Source organism: Cygnus atratus, chromosome 23, assembly GCF_013377495.2.
Source record: "Cygnus atratus isolate AKBS03 ecotype Queensland, Australia chromosome 23, CAtr_DNAZoo_HiC_assembly, whole genome shotgun sequence".
NCBI classification, from domain to species: Eukaryota; Metazoa; Chordata; class Aves; order Anseriformes; family Anatidae; genus Cygnus; species Cygnus atratus.
Genome location: NC_066384.1, coordinates 2,522,795 through 2,543,847, shown reverse-complemented (window position 1 = coordinate 2,543,847; position 21,053 = coordinate 2,522,795). Strand labels below are relative to the sequence as shown.

The following is a 21,053-nucleotide window of genomic DNA, read 5'->3' as shown; positions in this document are numbered from 1 at the left end:
ACGCCAACAGCGATGGGGAGGACATGCGCTGGCTGGCCACACAAGCTACAGCACCCGCACTTCTCAGCCAGAGTTTCTTCTTTCTCACCCCCCCCCTCCAGCTACCCTACACTGCATCAGGACAGGCTAAAAATGGCCGGGTGACGAATTTGGAGATGAAACGGCGAGCGGCCCCGCTTGCTCTCGTGTCAAGGAGCAGAAGCTGTGAGCTGGGCTTTGCAGAGAGGCTTCGTCCTCGCACGGCTACAGCGGGGGAGAAAGGTACCGAGCATTTCCCTGCGAGACAGGACAGGAGGGCACTGGCAGAAAGCCGGTCCCGGGTAGGGAACCGCGCCCCCGGGGCCCTGCGCCCCAGACTGGCTGTTGTCTGCGTGTGTTATTTTTTTATTTTTCCGTGTCGTTATTTTTTTTTAGGGATGCGACAGCTTCCGGTTACCATGGAGGGGGAGAGCGCAAACACAGCGCTCAGCTGGCGCGGAACGCAGTCCCATGCCTCGCCTATTCATAGCTCTGACACGATGACGCTAAATTAAGCAGAACTCCTCGCTGTCTCGGACCTAACGGCGGTGACCGCCGCTGTCGGCCAGCCCCTGAGGAGGGACGGGGATTTCCCTCGGGGCAGGAGAGGCTCCGGAGTCACAAACCCAGCCTGCCACCCACAAAATGGCACCCGCTCGATCCCAGTCCCTGCTTCGGGGTGACTCCAGCACCAAGAGGGAGGAGGGGATGAGCCCTGGTGCTGAACCTGTTCCCCTCACTCGGGGACCCACGACGGAAATTCACGACCCCCTTTCACGCCCCGCTCCTGAGCTGGCTGAGCCTTTTCGCTGACCCTACCAACCCCAAAGCTGAGCGGGGCCAGCTGGAAGCGGGCAGAGGAGGGGCTGAACACGAGGCAAACCAGCAGAACCCCGGCGCCTACCACCCCCTGCTGACAGAGCCTTGCAGGATCGCCTTACCGCAGCTCCCCGGGAGCCACCAGCTCCGCTCTCCGCGCTCTCGCTCTGCCCGCGCCCTCAGCTGCGTGGATAAATAAACGCACGGCACCAACTCCATCGCACCGCGCAGCTCCCCGGGCCGTGGTAATTCGGAGGAAACCACGACCCCCAAACTTAGGGTATTGTCCTGGCACACCGAGCTGTTCACGGCTCCACGGGCAAACTTCTCCAGGTGTGGAGAGAAGTCCAGGGGCTACGTAGCCGCTGGACCAATTACCAAGCTGTGACACGGCCAACTGCCTTTTTGCAAACACAAAGCCAAGCGGGCTAAAAATCAAGCTGCTGGCAAACCTGCGCTGTTCTTTTAGGGTGAGGGTGGTGAAACTACGAAGGGAACGCCGCTGCTGCACAACCAAAGCATCCCCGGGCATAACCAGTGCAGCTCAGCACTTCCTAGGCCTCCACGAGCGAGGATTTCTGTTACAGCGGACAGGGGGAGCAGGTTAAAAAAAAAAAAATAAGAAACCTGCTGCCTTGTGTGGATGAGCACCCATTTTATATCCTGTTTCAAGCACTTCACGCTTTGGTTTTTCGATGGCACCAAGCATCCCTGGAGGTGCTGGCCAAGCATGCCAACCTCTAACATCACCAGCGAGCTCAACACAGGCCTGGCTGGAGCTGAATGACTAATTATTTGCTTAAGTAGAGTTTACAAAGCTTCCTGGCCTAAATAAGCTGCAGAAACCAGCAGACGGCTAAATTACATTATCGTGACCCTGAGCGCAGAGCGCCCATTAAATTTATAATACAGATGCTTTAGTCCAAGCAGAACTGGAAGAGTTAATGGCAGGGGGCACGGCTGCGCCGACATCTCAGCCCTCGGCTTGGGGCAGCACTCGGAGGAACCTCTGTAAGCGGGGCTTGCTGAAGGACTGAGGAGAACAACAGATGAGTTCTGCGCACAAATAAAGAGTCTGTAAACATGGAGTTCAGGATGAAGGGAGCAGGAAGACGTTACCGTGTAACGAACAGGCACAACTTGTGGGAAGAGTGGTGGCAGGGCTCGGACACACCTGCCCCTGTCAGCTCCACGCGTGCTGCACGGCCGGATTCACTCCAGGGCACTCACAGCAAGCGACAGATACCAGGAGGAAAGCGTCGCAGATGCCTTCTTGTCACAGCCGCGGTGTTTCTTTACTGTAAGGTGGCAGGTAAGCATCGAAACATTGCCCCTTTTTTTTTATTCCTGGATGGAAAAGGGTGCCAGCTCAAACGCCCGTGTGTTCCCCCGTGCAGCTGGGGGCGCTGCCCTGCCCTTCTCCCTTCTTCCCCCGAGCAGGAGCCCCAGCCAAAGGAGAACGGCGCTGCATTTTGAGAAGACGTCTCAGGACAGCAAGGCCTACCTGCCCGCGTCCTGCCTCGGCAGCACCGCTTGCAACCGACACCGGTAACTTCCTAAGGACTTCTGGGGCCACTCCCGAAATCTGCTTGTCATACGCGTCCCTCCCTGTCCCTACTTTTAGGGAGCAACGAATTCACAGCAGGGAGGATGCGAAACAAAACCACGCAGCAGAATCCAAAGGAAACTTAGATGCAAGCACAAGGCCCTCGGCTCTGCAAGGGATCCTACGTCACAGGAACGTGCATTTTAGACAGCTTTCCACAATAACTGCCCAATTTTATCCTCTTAGCTGCTGTCAGGTTGTGTAACTGGTAATGCAGTTCACGGAGTCAGCCATTTCCTCGCTGGGCTAAGCACCTGCAAAGTGCCAGGGCAAGCAGACCCAACTATTACATTCCTAAAAAGAACACCCGGGTATGTCTAAGTAACCATTTTCCTGTCTCCACAACACACTCCCGTAAAGGCAATTTGCAAGGCTAAGCTTCAAAAGCCAGCTGCTGAAAAACGTTTAAATGATGAGGATCAGGTTATGCAACACAAACCCACAGAACAGATCTCCACGGCCGCAGCGCTTGGCGGGAGCGCCCACACAAAAGGCACGCTGAAGACGGACCCAAAACTTCCCCTTGACCTTCCCGTGAACAATTACATTAATTACCTGCCTGCTACTAGAGGGAAGGAACACTGCGAGAGTCCTCTGCGGGAAGGAACTGGATGATTTGGGTGTCTGTGCTCTTAGGAAAGAGCATCCCGAAAGCGTCCAGCAGGTAAGGAAGGGCCCTCCTCCTTCCGCCCACCCAGCAGTTACAACAACCCCCCGCCACTTTCCCAACAGTTGCGCTTATTGTTCATCACACGTTTGTCCAGGGCACCCCTCCCCTACATAAAGTGCTCCCATATGACACGCTCAGAGCCCACGATGGGCACTGCTGCTCTCTGATCTGTAACGAGGAAGCGCAGCGGGACACGTAACAGCACACACCCGTGGAGGCCTCACGCACAGGGCGAGCAAACAGAAGTTAGCCCGCAGCTTGCAAGGCTACCACACTGAGTGCGGCCTGTTCTGAACTTATCACGTCACCTTCTGACGTGTCAACGCATTCAGAAAGCCGTACAGGAGGCAATTAGAGGGACAATTAGCTTGTAGAGACTTCAAAACGTGTTTATAAAAGCCTCGAGCACTTTAGCCTCTCCCAAACAGCACAAGCTAGGAAAATGAGGTGTCATAGCATCCTAGAATCATTACGGTTGGAAAAAGCCTCCAAGCTCACCTCGTCCAACCACCCCCCTACCACCACCATCACCCACTGACCATGTCCCCAAGCTCCACGTCCAACCTCTCCTTGAACGCCCCCAGGGACGGTGACTCCACCACCTCCCTGGGCAACCCGTCCCAACGCCCGACCGCTCTTTCTGAGGAGAAATGTCTCCTCATTTCCAGCCTGAACCTCCCCTGGCGCAACCTGAGGCCATTCCCTCTGGTCCTATCCCTGGTTACCTGTGAGAAGAGGCCAACCCCCAGCTCCCCACACCTCCCTTTCAGGCAGCTGCAGGGAGCAATGAGGTCTCCCCTGAGCCTCTCACCGAGGTGCCGCAGGGCTGGGGGCGCAGGACACGACCCCGCTCCCTGCCGCACCACGGGGGGGGGGGGGAGGGATGATCCCGGGCCGCGTAGGAGCGGGCGGGGAACGGAAACCTCCAGGGCTGAGCCGGGGGGGGGGGGCGGCGGGGCCCTGCCCAGCCACGAGGCCGCGGCGCAGCCGAGGCCGGGAGCTCGGAGCGGGGCCCGGGGCCGGGATGGGCGAACCGGGGAGGGGGAACCGGGGGGGAACGGGGAAGGGGGGGGGGGGCACCGGGAGCCGGGGGGGGGGGGAGCGCACCGGGAGCAGGCCCGCGGTGAGGCCCGGGATGGGGGGGGGGGGGGGGGAGGGGGCAAAGCCCGGCCGGGTGCGGCTCGGCCCCGGGAATGGGGTACGGGAACGGGGCCGGGGGCGCGGGGCAGGGCCCGGCGGAGGGGCAGGGACGGGACCGAACCGGGCCGGGCCGGGCCGCACTCACCGGCCCCGCTCCGCCCGCGGCCTCCTCAGCAGCAGCGGCAGCAGGCGGGCGCCTCCACCTCCCCTCACGCACTTCCGCTTCGCTCCCGCCCGCCCGCGGAGGCTGCCGGGAGCCGTAGTCCACCCCCCACCACTCCACTCCGCGGGCAGCGCCGCGCGGACTACAACTCCCAGCACCCCCCGCTCAGCGCGGCGCACGGCGCGGCTTCCGCCTCCCTCTCCCTCGCCCGCTCCCTGGCGCCAGGGAGGGCCGCAAAATGGCGGCGGGGCCCTGGCGGGCGGTGCCCAGCCCTCAGCGCCCAGCCCGGGGCCCTGTCACGGGCCGAGCCCCGCCATTTGACTCCGAACCCCCAGCCCCGGGGACGCAGCGAGGCGAGGCGCGGGCGCTTGTCCGTTTTTATTGTTGGAGGTTGTCCAAATGCACGACACTGACACCAGGGCGCGGGGAGCCCCCCACCAGCCCCACGCCCGCCGTCCCCACACGTCCCCGGCCGAGCTCTATTTACAGTATTCACATCCATTGTACCCAGCAAGTTAAATAACTACATTATTACACCACATGTCCGGGGCGGGCGCGGGGGGGGGGCAGCTCTTGGCAGGCTGCAAGGGTGAGGGTGTCAGTCTGATAAGGTGCATGTTTAAAAAAAAAATAATAATAAAGAAATAAAAACGAGAACGAAGAGAGAAACCAGGAGGCCCCGGCGCGGGCAGGGGGCCGGTGGCCGCCTCGCCGGGGCCTCACGCCGCCTGGGCTCCCCGCGGCGGGGCCGGGTGCGGGTGGCGGGCGGAGGGGAGCAGCGCGGTGTTTCTTCTGACAACAGCTACGGGTCTGCGCGGGAGGCCGGTGGTGGCACGTGCGCGGTGGCCCCGCGGGGACATCTGCCAGGGCCAGGCCATCACAGCACCTCTGTGGGGATGAGGAAAGAAGGGATTTGCTGTCAGAGCTGGAGCAGCCGCAGTGTTGCCCCACACGCAGCCCCCCTCGTCTCTCACCTGTGACCTGAGGGGGTTTGACCACGGCCTGCTTGAGGAAGGGCTCCTTGTCGCCGAAGGGGATGATGCTGCCAGGGCTGCTGCCGTGGTGGGAGAGCTCCAGCAGCTCCGGGGAGCCCTCGGTGCCGGAGAAGCCGTTCTCGTGCTTGCCGGGCTGCATGCCGTTCACCACGGGCGCCGCCACCTCCTTGGCCGGGGAGCTTTGGGGTGGGAAGTCGGGTTTGAGCCAGGCTCCCCGCGCTCCTCGCCCCACTGCCCGCCCCTGTGCTCACCTCGGCTGCAGCCCCTCGCCCGAGGGGCCCTTCAGCATCCCCGGTGACCCCGTACTCGGTGTCTCCGTCTCGGGGAGCTCCTCTGCCTTGGGCATTGGCCCCGCTCGCTTCTCACAGCCTGGGGACACGAGGAGAGCCCCAAATCAGCCCCCGGAGGCATGGGGCATGGCCAGGCAGAGATCAGGATGGCTCTGGGGACCCCGGCCACCCCAGGGAACTGCAGGTGCTGTCCCCAGCCCTGCAGAAGTGGCCGTGTGTACCTGTGACATCCTCCTGCTCAGCTGCTTTCCCGTTCATTATCTTCTTGTCCTCCTTCTTCTGCAGGGAGAGGAGAGCCGTGAGGGGCAGCGGCAGGGAGGGGAGGGCGCTGCGGACCCCGCTGTCCCCAGCAGCTCGGGACGGGGCACGCAGGGTGGGCACCCACCTTGGCATCTGCCACGTCCGACTTGCGCGTCCTCTTCATGATCTCCTCCAGGCGCTGCGGGGCAGACGGGGGCTCAGGCACGGCCCTCGCCAGGGGGACCTGCCCCAACTGCTGGGCAGGACCCCTTGCCTGGGGACCCCTCCCCAAGTGCCACGCGCTCAGGCGAGCCCCCAGCCCTCACCTTCTTCCTCTCCAGCCGCTCCTGCTCCTCACGCTGGAAATGCTTCTCCCGCTCCTGGCGCTGCCGCTCGGCCTCTTCGCGTGCCCTCGCCTCAGCCTCTTCCCTCTGGAGCACAGCGGGGGGCAGCAGGGATGGATGGGGTGGGGACAGTGGGGACAGGCTGAGCAGGCGGCTCAGCACAGCCCTGTCCCGTGTCCCCGGGGACGTGCTCCCCCCACAGCACCCCACTGCGACGGGCATCGCAGGGCTGGGCTGCTCCACGCTCCTGCATCCCGCTGTGGGGGGGACCACAGGAAACCCTCCCTGCCTTCACCTCCAGTCCTGCTTTCATCCCCCAGTCCTGCCTTCATCCCCTGGTCCTGCCTCCATCCCCCGGTCCTGCCTCCATCCCCCGGTCCTGCCTTCATCCCCTGGTCCTGCCTTCATCCCCCGGTCCTGCTTTCACCCTCCAGCCCTACCTTCACCCTCCAGTCCTGCCTCCATCCTCCACCCCACCTCTCCCTCCCCTCTCCCCCCTGCACCCCCCCACCTGTACATCCCTAACCCCGCACCCCACCACCCCAGACCTGTCTCTGCAGCCTCTCGGTCTCCTCCCGCTCAGCCCGGGCCCTCTCCTGGGCCTCGCGCTCCTCCTGCAGCCGCCGCTCCTCCTCCCGCTGCCGCGCCAGGGCCTCCCTGCGGCTCTGCTCCTCCGCCGCCTGCTGTGCCCGCTCCTCCTGCAGCCGCCTGCGGGGAGGGGACCCTCAGCGGGTTTCGGGGGCTGGGGACCAGGGGGACTGAATTGGGAGGACACCCACCTCTCCCGCTCCTCCTGCTCCCGACGTTCCCGTTCCTCCCGCTCCCGCTGCTCGCGGGCCTGGCGCCGCTTCTCCGCCAGCAGCCGGGCGGCCTCCTCCCGGTCCGTGGTGCCGGCCGGGGGTCTGCTGGGGGGGGTGGCCACAGCGGGGCTGGGGGCTGCGGGGGCCGGGGGGGCTGTGGGGTGCACACGGCGTCAGTGCTGCTCCCGCTCCCCCTGGCCCTGCCGTCCCCATGGCCACCCCGTCCATACCAACCTGCTGTCGGCTCTGCAGGCACCCTGGGGGGGTCGGAGGGGGCCGAGCCCCTCTCCTCCTCCTTCTTCTCCCGTGCCTTCACCTGGCCCTCCTGCTCGCCCCGCTCGTCCCGGGCTTTGGCACGCACCTTGGGGGACGAATGGGCGCTGCGGGGCAGGGGTGGCTTGTGGGGGGAGCCGAGGGCCGGGCTGGGGGATGCCGGACGGCCTTTGGGGGTGACGGGGGACGAGGGACGGTTCTTGGGGCCAGGGCTGCAAATGGAGCAAGAAATAGGGGGTTAGCAGGGCCGGGGCAGCCCCCCGGGGCACAGGGTGGCGGTTTTGTGTCCCTACCTGCTGTCCCCTGCGGACAGGAGCCGGGGCTGTGCCCCGGGCAGCGACTGCCGCTTCTTGAGGCTGCGCTCGCGGGACAAGGCGCTGCGCTCCTTGGCGTTCTCCCGCTCCTTCTCCTTCTTCTCCTTCTTCTTCTGCTCCGGCCACGGAGAGACAGCGTCAGTGTTTGGCACGGCCGGGAGCCGTGCCGTGCCCCGCGGCCATCCCGGCACAGCCAGCACCCACGGGTGTCCCCGCGGGAGGTGACACTCACGGGCGAGGACTCGGTCCGGCGGCGCGGCGTCACGTCGGGGCTGCCGGCGGGGCCCTTCCGCCGCTCCCAGCAGCGGTGCTGCAGGCGGTGGTTGTGGCAGGGGCTGAGGGGGCTGGCGGAGGCCGAGCGGGGGCACACGGGCACTGCGGGGCCGGAGCAGCAGCGCCGTCACAACGCGGGCGGCACAGCACCAGCACCACCAGCTCCTGGTGGCTGCGGGCTCCTTCCTCACAGCCCCGTGGTGGAGCGGTCCCAGCCCCCTGCCCTGCATGGTTCCGTGCCCGCCATGGTCTCCTTCTGCTCCTTGCTGTTCCCAGCCCCCTGCCCTGCGTGGTCCCGTGCGCCCCCTGCTCTCACCCTGCTCCTTGCCGTTCCCAGCCAGCGTCACGGCGCTCCGGCTGCGCGCGAGGAAGGACAGGGTGGGCGTCATCAGCCGGTCCACGATGCTGCTCTCCCAGGGGCTCAGCTGCAAGCTGCGGTCTGAGAAGGGAGAGGAGCCCTCAGCGCTCCCCAGAGCCCCCCAGCACCACCCCGGGCCCCTCTCCTTCAGCCCCACAGCTGCGAAGCCCCAGAAGTGCCCAAACCTCAGCTGCAACGGGGTTGTCCTGGCATGGACAACCATGGCACTGCACGGGTGCACACTCTGGTGGGTGACCAGGCACCCATGGGACGGCACTGTGGCAGGACGACGACGTTATCCCCGTGCCCCATCCCGAGATGCACCCGCAGCGAGCGGCACGAGCAGCATTGGGGCCAGCTCTGCTCCCCGCCGCCCTTTCCACCGGTCCCCTCCTCGTACCCGCTACTGGCGCACACCCTCCTCGTGCACCCTGTCCCGGTGAGACCGAGACCGAGCCCTCGGCGCAGGGCTGCTGCAGGGCACTGCACCGTGCCCTTGCCCCAAAGGAGACGCGCTGAAGCTGCCAGGCATGCCACAGGAGCCAGGCCAGGCTCGCAGCACCCGAGGAACAGTGGCCAGCAGCCACGCTGCTGGCTCAGCTGGGCACGGGGACGCTGCCAGCTGCCCTCCGGTGCCTGCTGCTGGCACCCAACGCCCCACGGCCACGTGGATAGCACCCGCAGGGACGGGGACCCTGTGCTCCTCTCCATCGGGACCCCTGGCCAGGCAGGGAGCAGCACCTTGCTGCCGGGAGGGGAGAAAACAGAGACACTGGAGCAATGGTGGGGACCCAGCACCGAGTCCAGCACCGGTGCAGGGCACAAGACGATGTCGACAGCCCTGGGGGTGCCCCCCCTGGCTGAGCCCCAGCGCGGGGGCCGTCGGGAGCCGCCTGCATCAGCTGCTCCAGCTATTTATACCCGGCGGTGCGCGCCCATCTCCAGGCAACCCAGAAACACAACAGCAGCCCCGGCGCTGGACACAGCCCCGCGGCACGGCCAGCAGCCCTGGGCAGCTCGCCCAAGCCACGACGACCTCACGGCACCCGGCGCAGCGCTGCACCCACGGTGCCCCGAGGCACCCGGCCCCGGGACGGGCGTCACGGTGGGCACCGGCCCCGAGCAGGCTCCAGGTGGTGGGCAGCCCCGTGCTGCAGCTGCCTCTGCACCCATCGGACACGGCTCGCACCCATCCGGCTCGCACAGCACAAGCTGCCCTGGGGCAGGGAGCAAAAAGGCTCCCTGATCCCCATCCCAGTCCCTATCTCAGTGCCACCACCCAGTGCTCCTCCTCCTCCTCCTCCCAGCCGGCTCTGCCATGCCCCGTGGCTGGGCAAGGAGCCACCGGCCAGCTCCGGCCTCCTCCTGCAAGAGAAAACAGCGAACGGCTTCTCCTTTCCGCGGGCACCGTGCGGCACGGCAGGGTCGGGGGGTGTGGGTGGGCGCTGCCTGCCTGGGGGGGGGGTCCCTAGCGTGGGGCGGGGGCCGGGCTGTGCCCCCCTGCGCTGCGGGCACACGCAAAGGGCTCTTACTTCTACTGGGAGAGTTCCAGAGGGTGGCGGAGGATTTGGAGAGCCGCTTGTTGATTATAGAGTCGACGTGTTTGGGGAGGTTTACGGCGGACACCGAGCACCGGCTCGCACCTGGAGGAGGGAAAAGACACAAGGGCATTAAGGTCGGGGGGCTGGGCTGGGGTCCCCCCGCATGCAGCATGCACTGACGTGGGGCTGTGGGGCTGCGGAGGGGCAGGGGGCAGGAGGAGGACGTGGTGCGGAGAAGCTGGGACCGGGGGCGACGTTGTCCGGGGACAGGTTGCGCGGCGCTGGCGTCCCGCACGGCACCGCGAGCCCCGCTCATGCTGGAGTCATGCAGGGATCTCGTCTTCGGGGACCGGAGCAGCTCCTGGCCCTGCCACCCTGGGGTCCCCACAACCCGGTCTCGACCTCGAAAGCTGCCAGCCAGGAGCAGCAGGACAAGACAGACACGGGACGACTCTCACAGCAGCTCCGGTTCTCCGTGGCAGCACCAGGATGGTGCTGGGGGACAGCAACGCCTCGGCAGGGCGCTGGGACCCCTCTGCCCCAGCCAGGCAGACAGAGAGCCCGCTGATGGAGGAGGCAGCAGCCAGGTCAGCAAACAAGAGCGCTGGTGGCAGCGCTGGCCGCGTGTCCTCACGGGAGGTGGCAGGGGAACCCGGAGAGCGTCCCCTTGCCAAACCCTGCCAGGCACCGCACGGCGGGGGAAGAGATCTGATCCTGAGTGTGCCACGAGCCACAGCCGGGCACGCAGCGCCTGTACAAACCACGTCTGTACGCACAGCACCTGCACGCACAGCACCTCTATGCAGCCGGACCAGGCACCGCCGCACACCCGACGCCGGCACACGCAGCCCGGCCGGGCGCAGCCGCGGCTGCCGCAGCCACCCCGTGGCACGAGGGGAGCAGCCGTGGCTCAGGGACATGGCGCTCCTCACCATGCTGTAGGCTATACCCCAGCCCTGTCCCCTCGGGACAGGGCATTGGGACCTCCGCACGCAGAACCGTGGTGCCAGCACCACCAGAGAGGTGCCCCGAGGAGAGGAGCCTGCTGTGGGGCACGAGCATCCCACAGGGGGCACGGCACGGCCACGCGCACCGGGGGCACACACAGCCCTGCTCACCCCCACGTTGGGGCCAAACGCTGACCCCACACAGCAGGGGGACGCGGGGACACGCCGCAGCACAAATCCCAATGAGTGGGCGACGTCCTTGCACGGCTCCACAACCTCACCCGGCTGGCAGAGCCGCACCACGTCCCGCGGCCGCCCCGCGGCCCTGCGCAGGACGCAGGCTGCAGAAGGGAGGACGCAGCCTCCGGTCACAGCCAGCCTGCAGGGCACGGAGCCACGAGAAACGGGAAGAGCCGAGGGGTCCCACCGGGCCCCGGCACAGCGCGGCGGGGTGACGACGTAGCAGAAAAGCAGGACGCTGGGTTTGGTGGCACTCATCCTCCTCGCCCAAGCACCGCCGAGCCGAGCCGAGCTGTCACCCCGGGCCCTGGGGGCCCCGCTGCGCGCCCAGCCCCGCACTCACCGTCCTTGTGCGCGGAGGAGCCGTGGTGCAGGGCCCCAGCCCACGACCACCGCTGCTGCCGGATCTCTGCCCACGTCTTCTTGGCCGAGCGCTGGATGGCCGCCTCGTAGCGCTCCTGCCCGGGGAGAGGGACGGGCTCAGGCTGGGATCGGGCAGCGGGAACAGGACTGCCCGGAGACCCCCAGCCTGGGGCTGTCACAGCCACGGGGACACTCGGAGAGAGAAGGGGCAGCGACGCCCGCCCTGGCTGAGGCACGCGTGTGCCCGAGGGGCCCTGGACGGCCTGACGGAGCCCCGACGGGGCTGCACATCCCCGCTGTGCCAGCCCCCAACCCCGCCAGCCCCCGGCCCCACCTTGTTCTTCTCCAGCTTCTGCCTCTGCCGCTCCTCCAGGACGGCGCGGCGCTTCTCCGCCTTCAGCCGCTGCTCCTCCAGGCGCTTGCGGCGGTCCTCCAGCTGCTTCTCCCGCAGCAGCTTGGCCTTCTCCTCCTTCTCCAGCCACAGCACCCGCTTGGCAGCTGCAGGGGGGAGCCCGGGCAGGGGGGTCGCACCCTCGCACAGCCCCCCGGTGGGACGCTGCTCCCCAGGGACCCGGAGAGCCCTGGGGCCGCAGTGGGGACGCGTGGCGGTGGCCGCGGCACGGGGCCGAGCGGCTCCCCGGGTGTGCGGGGCCGGCAGCATCGCGGCGTGGCGAGGCGAGGGAGGAGTTTGGGCGAGGACAAAAGGGAGCCCGGGAGCCCGCCGAACCGCTCGGGGGAAACAATGGGGGAATGAGGGTGGAAAGAGCGCGGGGACCAGGGGGCCCCATGGGCGGCGCGGGGGCTCCGCCGCCCCGAGCTGCTGCCTGCCCACGGGATGGAGCCGGGCTCCCACGCAGCCAGGGGCACCCGCACGGAACTGGGGGGCACTGGGGAGCCCCGAGATCGTCTGGTGTGCAGGGCAATGCAGCGGGGTCACCCACGTGCTGGGGGGGGCAGACCCGCAGGCACAGCTGCTTCTGCCCTGCGGGCTCAGCCTGCTAATAGCAGCTAATGGGATTGCCAGCGACCCGGCCAAGCTCTTTAGCTGCCCTGCCTGCCCCTTTCCCATCCACTTTCACTCCCAGCGCATACCCGTGGGGCTCCGGGGGCTCACAGCACCCCAAATCCACCAGCCCCGTGCTCCCCTGCTGCTCACCCAGGTACTTGGCCCGCTCCTCGCGCCGCTCCTTGGCCTGCTTGTGCCTCGCCTGGGCTTTCTGGGCGTCTGCAGCGGGGAGAAACGGTCAGAGCAGCGCCCGTACCCGCACCCCGCTCCCCCACGAGACACAGAGCAGCACCCATGGGTGCCAGCGTCCCCGTAGGGCTGCGCCCCCGGGGCCACCCACCTTGCTTGGGTCTGGGGCTGGCGGCCGAAGCCGGCGATGCTGCAGCTGGGGCCGAGCGGTCGCCCTTGGGGGGCACGTCCTTTGGGGGTCCGGCTGTGCTGCCGGGGGGGCTCTTGGCATCAGGGGGAGCCCCTTTGCTGGCGGTGGGGTCCTGGGGGGTGCTCCCGGGGGGCAGCGTCTCTGCCGGGCAGGGGGCAGCAGGGACGGGGAGCGGCTGGCCGGCGGCGTGGGGCGATGCCTCTTCTTTGGGGTGCTCCATAGAGGGGGGACGGGGAGGTCCGGGGGGGGGCTGCTCGCACCAGGGGGGGACGCTCTCCGCCGAAGGGGCCACGGCTGGAGGGATGGGGGAGACGGGCTGTCCTGACGGCGCGGCGGCTGCGAGGATGGGTCGGTCACGCTGCGGGGTGCCGCTCTCTGTGGAGGGGGGGACAGCGGGGGGGACGGGGCCGACGGGCTGTCCTGGGGGGGTGACGGCCGGAGGGACGGGCGAGATGCTCATTTTGGAGGGGGTGACGGCCGGAGGGACGGGCGAGACGGGCTGTCCTGGGGGGGTGATGGCTGTAGGGACGGGTCGGTCATGCTGTGGGGGGGGGCTGTCTCCATGCAGGGTGCCCCCAGGCGAGGGGGGCTGCACGGCGAGGGGCAGCACGCTGTCTCCCATCGGGGACGGTGTCTTCCCTGCAACACACACAGAGAGGAGGTGGTCAATGCACGGGGGGAGTCAGAGCAGCCCCGTCCCCCTCCAAAAACAACCCTGGGGGGGCGAGCAGCGTGGCAGCAAGGCCGCCCCCGGCCGCAGGGGCTGGGCACTGTCCCCTGGGTGCTGCCACCATCCCGGGGGGACCCCCCACGCCGCCCCACGCCGGGTGCCAGGCGCCACCCGCACAAAGCACAGCGCGAGCGGCCGGGGCTCCGCCAGGCACCGCGGCCACAAAGCCGCCCTTCTTCCCCCGGCAGCTGCTGCCCCACTGCGGGGGGCTGGACACGGGGACCCCACGCCGGGCACCCAAGGGTGGGTTGGGGACCCACGGGCTTCCCGGAGGATGCGGGGCCGCTTCCGCCGGCGCGGCCGGAGGCAGGATGGGCGCGGGCCCCTCGGCCTGACGTCACCGCTGCGGCCCGTGTCCCCCAGCGCCGCGGCGCGCTGCGGCCGTGGCCCGCGCACAACCATTAACTCATGCCCCAGGAATGCACACGAGGCCGCCGCCGCCGCAAGAAAACAACCCCCTCCCCGCTCAACCGTCCCGCGCCGTGGCCGCTCGGTGCACCCCGGGGTGTCCCCCAAAAAAAGCAGCGGCCTGGGGGCACCGCTGGCACGGAGCACCCAGGGAAGTGGTTCCATCCTGGGCAGTCCTGCTGGGACGTGGTGCTGGTGGCTCTGTGCAGCTGTGGGATGTGCTGGGGCCACCCGTGGGTCCTGTATGGCCGTGGCACCCCGTGGATATCAGCAACCCCCTGCAGTCGATCACCAAACGCACCCTTGGGGATCGCAGCCCCGATCCCCGTGCAGCAGGAGGGGTCACTGCCTCTCCCTGGGGAATGACACCCGTGTCCCCAACCGGCTGCACGGGGACCCGGTGAGCCAAGGAGCTGCCGCGGGAAGCGGCTCTCGCCCCGGGGCGCTGTCACGCAGGGAGCTCGGCCGTGTTTGCAGAGCTCTCTGCAATCTTCAGAGACGGGCAAAGTATGGGCTGTGCAAACACCGGCCGGCGCCGCTCCTCCGCACCGGGGCCAGGCGATCCCAGGGGACAGCCCCGGGCTGCACGGGGAGGCACCGCCAGGAACCCCTCCACCCATGGGCGCAGGGTCCAGGGTTCCCAGCACCCCCACTGGGGGCTCTGCAGCTTGCGGGAGCTCCGAGCGCTCCCTGGATGGGCTCGGGCAAGCTGGGGCTGCGCTGGCCGCCCCACGGCAGGACACGGCCAGCCCCAGCCCTCCCGCAGCCTTTCCGGGTATTTTGTGCCGCAGGAAGCCGGCCCGTCCCTTGGCCCGATCCTGCACATCCCACATCCCGCAGGACAGCCCCGTCCCGCTGCACCCGGCAGCCCCAAGGAAGGCTCCCCACCCGCTCCCAACACAAGCGTGACGCAGCCCGCGGGGCCACCACTTGAGCCGAAGCCTCACGGCCGGGCTGACACCTCCGAACAGATGGACATAACTTCCCCGAGCCCCCCAAGGTGCGCCCAGCCGTGCCGGGGGGGGTGCCATCCTGCCACCCATCGCTGCGGGGCACCGAGCCACCAGCACAGCCCGCGGGCAGGACCCGTCCCGCCCCGCTGCCCGCAGGGACGGCGGCACCCACGGCCGGGGCAGGGCCGCGGGGCACGGCCAAAACCCCGGGAGCCGCAGCCCAAGCGGGGCCAGCCCTGCGCCATCTGTCCCTGTCGCTGCTCCGGCGCGGCAGCTGCCCTGAAACCCAACGCTGCCGGCACCCAGGCGGGCGGGGGCCCCTCTGCCCCAGCCTGGGGCATTCCAGAGGGGATTAGCTCCCGGCCCCCAGACACGGCTCCCCTTCAGCCCCCAGCCCGGGCGGCACCGGTGGGGGACGTGGGACGGTGCTGTGCACAGAGCAGCGGGACCACAGTGGGCTGTGGGGCCGGGAAGGGTGCTGGGCACCCGGCGAGGTGCTGCACCCCGATGCCAGGACCACCACGGGGGCAGAGCTGAGGTGCCAGGAGCCCATCCCGGCTCCTCTCTTGGCTCCTTGTGGCCTGGACACCAGGCATCGCGGTGCCATCGAGTGCCACCAGCCCCTCCAGCACACGGCCGGGGCTGCTCAGCCAGGCAGAGGCAATTCCCCGGTGCCGTGAAGCGAGAGCACATCGAAGCCCGGGGGCGGCTCTCGGAAGGAGAGCAGCCTGCGCCACCCGGCCGCAGCGGAGCCCTGCGGGGGCTTCCCACGACGGCAGGGCAGGGGCAGGGGAGGGCAGCCCGGTGTGCTTTCACCTCGGTTCCCCCCGCTGCGCCGTATCCTCACGTACCCGCTCCGTGGCACAGCCGGGCCCACCGCAGCGTCCCCAGGCTGTCCCCAGTTTGGGCAGGTCGCAGGTCTGGGGACGTTGGACGGGGCTTATCCTGACCCAAGGAGGGGAGGTGGGCACAGCGGGGGCCTGCCCATGGCTGCTGCAGAGCCACCCCAACAGGGATGATGTCCTAGTGCCTGGACAACAGCCCCCGGCCACCTTTGCCACCGCCACCCCAGGGCACAAGTCCCTGCACGTGGATAAGGACGGCACCAGTGCTGCACGGGGAACAGGACCCCGATGCCAACCCCAGCCCTGGAGCCACCGATGGCTCTCCAGAGCCTGCAGCCCCATGGGGACGCACACACGCCCTCGGCCCTTCCTAGTGCTGCTGCTCTCCAGCTGCCTCCCCCACCTGGATGGCAGCACCACCAGCTCCACGAGGGGGAAGGATGCGCCCCCAGGGCCTCTCCTCATTTTCAGCAGGTCCTGGTGCCACCTGCATGGAGCAGGGAGGCAGCAGCAGCCCCAGGGGCTGGGATTGCTCTGTGGGTGCTGGCGTCCAGCAGGGACAGGGGCTGCCACCAGAGCCCCGTGGGGTGCACGGGGGTGCTCAGAGCCCCAGTGCTGCCCCTGTCCCACCCCACCTCACCATGACTCAGATGAACCTCAGGGACATCCCCTGCCCGGTCCCACCCAGCTCCAGGGGATTTGCCCGTGCTGCAGCATCCCTCACACCTGGATGGGGCAGGGACAGTGAGTAAGCATCCCCAGCACATCCCCAGCACGTCCCCAGCACGTCCCCAGCATGTCCTGGCCGCCCATGCAGGCGCAGCGCTGACGCACGCCCTCGTCCCCATCTCAGATGCGGGCGATGCGCAGAGCGAGCACCAGCAGCCCTGCGCCATGGGGGTGGTGGCTGGTGGCACCCCGGCGGCTGCACACGGCGGGGACACCCTGTCCCCCGTGGGGAGGGTCCCAGGAGCCAGCCCCACGCACTGCCAGGGCAGGAGCAGGGCCGCAGAGGGAGCAGGCGGGGGTCCCGCTGCCCACCCGCTCCTGGGGGTTGGCGCAGTGAGGGGGGCACAGGGCTGAAGCCCCAGGGCAGGGTGTGCAGGGACACCACAGCCCGGCGGTGACGTGACGAGAGCAACAAGGGGAACTTGGGAGCTGGGATCTCGTGGCCAGAGCGGGGCCAGAGCCTGGGGGGGGTTTCCAGGGTTTAAAATACCCGCAGAGGAAAGCAGAACGCGCCGGAGCTGCTCCTGGGCGCCGCCACCCCAGCGATAAAACTTTCCACTTGGCCGTGGTCACGGCGCGGCCCCGACTGGAGCGAGGGGCCTGGGCACCTGCCTGCCGTCCGTCTGGGCAGCGCCGACACGAGGTGCCCTCGTCCTTGGGGTGACCCACACCGCCGGCACCCCATGCCCTGCTCCTGCAAAGCTGCCCGCGAGCATCACGCTGGGAAATCACAAAGCTGGCTCGGAGGCAGGGCTCTGCTCCCATCAGATTCAGGCTGCTCGGAGAGCAGGGGCTCAGCACCTCCAAAAAATAGGTCCTGAGCTTCGTAAGGTGGCTGCGGGCACCTACTGGGGGCTGGGGTGCTGCAGGATCCAGCTCCATGCCCGGGCAGCTGCCCTTGCTGCCACTGCCCTCCGTCCTCGTCCCTGCTTGGAGCCCTGCGAGGAGCGAGAGCCGCGCTGGCTATTTTGGACATGGCACCACGGGACTGTCACATCGCCGCCCCGCACGTCGCATCACGTTGCTCTGACGCTTTCGCAGCAGCGGCTCCGCTCGCGGCCCGGAGCTGGGCGAGCGCTCCCGGCGCTGCCTTCTCCCAAACGCAGGCGCTGGCGGGCGACCAGCTCGCCCTGCACCCTCCCTGCGCTCCGTGCCAGGGGGAGGAAGGGCTGGAGAAACCGAGGCAGACCCAAATAAGCACCAAGCCCTGCCTGCTCTGTGCCCTGTGCCCTGCTCCTCACCCCACCAGCTCGCCATGGGGCAGTGCCCCCCGTGCACCCCTCTGCTGGATCCTCCGCTGCGACCATCTGCACCCCCGGAGGAGTCCCTGTGCCTGCTGGAGGCCAGGACGAGGCAAACCCTGCAGGTCTGGGGCCTCCAACCTGCATTATTTTGGGAGTCATGGAGCAGCGTGGGCTTCCTGGCCCTTTGGGTCACCCACATGAGGATCGAGGACACTTCAACAAGCAGCTGCAGAGGAGGATCCACGCACACGAGGGGAGCTCCCTCTGCGAGGTGGCCTCGTCCCCAGAAACCTCAACCTCGGTCCATCCTCGAGAGGCCTCCGCCAGCCTCCACGGAGGCAAGTGCCTCTGCACATGGGGGGCCAGGCTGCTGGGGGGCAGCCCCAGGGAGCGTTCCCCTTCCCCACGCAGGCCGGGGACGGTACCGAAGGGGAAGGAGATGCTCGGCTGCGCTGCAAACAAGGGGAGGCAGAGGAGGCGAGCGGAGGCAGACAAGATGTCTGCAGCGCCGTTTGTCAAGCTCGCTATCTGCAGCCAGCTCGCTCAAGAGCCTCCGATAAACGGCGAGAGGCATTTGGGCGCTCGCAGGGAGGCAGACAGCTCGTCCTGCCCTCCTCCGAGAGGGCCCGGGCGGCCGAGGCCGATGAATCACGGCGGCGCCGCGGCCCTCCCACTCGGGCTGCGGCGGGCACCGGGGGCCGAGGGGGAGGGGAGCTGCCTCTCCTCTTCCTCCATCAGTGGGAAGCGGCCCCGCCACAAAGCCCTGCTTAGTCACAGCCCCTCTCCGGCAGACACCAACCCGTCCAGGGCCAAAGAGCACTTGGCCGGAGCCCCTGGAAGAAAGAGCCAAAACAAATCGGCGCCCCGAGACTCGGCCCCGCTGCCCTCTCCCCGTTCGCACCGGAGAGGCCCGGAGGCTCAGCTCCCCCCGGGGCAGCGCTGGGCACCGGCCCCGGGCACCGGCGGAGGCAGGAGGAGGGCACCGTCCCCATCGCCTCCCCGCCGGCCACCACCAGCCGCTCACCCACGCCCCGGCCAAGGTGCCGGCACGCGGCGGGGACGCGGTGCCGAGCGCAGCACGAGTGGGGTGTGGGAAGCAGGGGGCCACCCACGCCATGGCACCCGCACCCCACGGTGCGTGGTGGCTCCCCGGGGAGGGTGTCGGGGTGCCCGGGGTGCTGGGGCGAGGAGGGGAGCTCCGTGCCAGCATCGCCCCGGGCGGAGGAGGCGATGGCCGAGCGGAGCCCCCCGGGGAGGTCTCCTCAAGGGCAGGCTCCATCTCGCCGCAGCGCCGCGACGCAGCCGCGGGGCCGGGGGCTGCGCGCCTCCTTCCCACTGCCAAAATGGAGGGACGGGCCCGCGCCGCCGGGCTTTGTCCTCACGGGTGGATCCCCCAGCACCAAACATCTCCCGGACCCCCCTTTCCCATCCGTGGGTCCCCCCCCAAAGGACCCCGCCACCGCCCCAGGCCCCGCCGCCACCGCCGCATCCCCGCTGGGCTCCGGCATCCGCCACGCCAAGGGGAGCGCCAAGGGCCGCATCCGGGACCCCCGCCCGAGCGGGGCAACCACTGCGGCTCTGGGGGGGCTCCCTCACCCCCATGGCCGCATCCTGCACCCCTTCCTCCCTCCCTGCCCTCTTCCCCAAGTAGCAGGGGCCGGATCCTGCACCCTCATCCCCCCCCATCTCCAGCCCCAGCGCCCTGCTCCTGTGTCTCCCCCCCCCCCCGCACCAACCCCAAGGGGCCCGATCCGGTGCCGGTTCCCCGGAGCCTTACCGGGGGCTGCCTGGGGCTGGGGCTGGGGCTGCGGCTCCCGCCCGGCGCTGCTCCTCTCCATGGCGTGGCGGGGAGGCGCAGAGGGCTGGCCGAGCCGTGCCGAGCCGTGCCGAGCCGTGCCGCGCCGCCCCGCTCCCCCCAGCCCGGTGGGGGAGGACGCTCCGAGCTCCCCGCCCCGGCCCCGGGCCTCCGGCGGGGCTGGGGAACCGGGCAGGCTGGGGGGGCTTCGCCCACCGACCCCGCTCCGTGCCCCCCAGGCCGATCCCTCAGCCCTGCGCTCGCCCGCCTGCGTCCCCGGTTCTTCTCTCCCAAATTCTGGGGCTCGCTCCCATCGGCGTTGGGCGATGCTCCAGTAACCAACGGGACCCTCTGCCCCCAAAAAGCCGTGGCCAGCACAGGGGGCACGGCCGCTGCCACCCGGGTCAGCGCTCCGGTCACCCCAAAGGGACACGGGGTTCCCTCGGCTCTTTGTGGGGTCCCACCCGCTCTCCCCCGCCACCCACACCCCGCTCATCTGCATCCAGCACCACCCAGCGCCCCGGGATTGAGGGCTTCAGCCCCACGCATCCCATCCCTACCCCAATATGGGGCAGGTCACAGCGGGACCCCCCCTTCCCGAGAGGATCAGAGCCCCCCAGCTCAGCCCCTGCCCCATGCAGCAGCCTGCAGAGCTTGTGCACCCCAAAACATGGGCACTGGGGATCCCCAGGAGAGGGGGCAGAGCTCATGCCCCCCAATACACGGGCATTGGGGCTCCCCAAGAAAGGGGCAGAGCTCATGCACCCCAAAACACGGGCACTGGGCATCCCCAGGAGAGGGGGCAGAGCTCATGCACCCCAATATATGGGCACTGGGGATCCCCAGAAAGGGGGCAGAGCTCGTGAACCCCAAAACACAGGCACTGGGGATCCCCAGGATAGATGGCTGAGCTCGTGCACCCCAAAACACGGGCACTGGGGCTCTCCAGGAGAGGGGGCAGAGCTCGTGCACCCCAGAAGCAGCGGGGCAGGCAGGGACCTTGATGAGCACAGGACGTGGTGATGCACGGATTCGGGTTTGTGCAGGCAGCGCCTGTTTTGGGGATGATGTCAGCGGCAGGCCAGGAGATCCCCTGCCATCCCTCCTCCTCCTCCTCACCTACCCGGCAAACAGGTTTCCCCAAATCCCAGCCCTCCTCTCCGGAAATGCATTCCTCTGACTCAGGGAGCGGGCAGGGGGCTCCCAGCGGGGCAGGGGAGGGCCCGCATGGATTTGGGGGAGCACGAGGGCCATATGGGGACACCCAGCTCGGCACACCCTTGGGACCAGGGCACAGGGAGACCTCGGCAGCCTCCGGCAGGGACAGGGTGGCCCCGCTCTGTGCCACCTCCGATGTGGCCACGCGCCCCAAAACCGCCCCAAAACCACCCCAAAACGCCCCAGGGCTTTGTGCTGCGGGCTCCTGGCGGGGTCAGAGCTGTGGTTTCCCCGAAACTGCTGGCAGCAGACTCCCCGCCGGGGAATGCTGCGTGGCCAAGCGTGGCTGCGGGAGCCGCAGGGCCCTCCGGGGACGGGACAGGACGGGACGGGACGGGACGGGATGGGAGCG

General features: G+C 68.4%; 2 protein-coding genes across 5 annotated transcripts in view; both read right to left on the bottom strand.

Moving 5' to 3' along the window:
• The window catches only part of THRAP3 (thyroid hormone receptor associated protein 3), a 34,201-nt gene extending 29,695 nt beyond the window's left edge, over positions 1–4,506 (bottom strand). For all 4 annotated transcript variants that reach the window (XM_035562052.2, XM_035562055.2, XM_035562053.2 and 1 more), the window contains exon 1: positions 4,399–4,506. The gene's annotated coding sequence lies outside the window, so the exon portion shown is untranslated. The remainder of the gene's footprint in view (positions 1–4,398) is intronic.
• Positions 4,507–4,779: 273 nt separating this feature from the next.
• Positions 4,780–19,573, bottom strand: MAP7D1 (MAP7 domain containing 1). The gene is made up of 19 exons (XM_035562060.1): positions 19,466–19,573; positions 13,192–13,418; positions 12,741–13,095; positions 12,551–12,619; positions 11,729–11,892; positions 11,375–11,489; positions 9,836–9,946; positions 8,262–8,384; positions 7,905–8,047; positions 7,652–7,785; positions 7,320–7,570; positions 7,065–7,239; positions 6,834–6,993; positions 6,268–6,372; positions 6,087–6,140; positions 5,923–5,980; positions 5,663–5,780; positions 5,391–5,590; positions 4,780–5,304 (listed from the first exon to the last, which is right to left on the bottom strand). Exons 1-19 carry the CDS (start codon positions 19,524–19,526, stop codon positions 5,294–5,296), a joined length of 2,634 nt encoding a protein of 877 aa, XP_035417953.1. The 5' UTR covers positions 19,527–19,573; the 3' UTR covers positions 4,780–5,293.
• Positions 19,574–21,053: the final 1,480 nt, after the last annotated feature.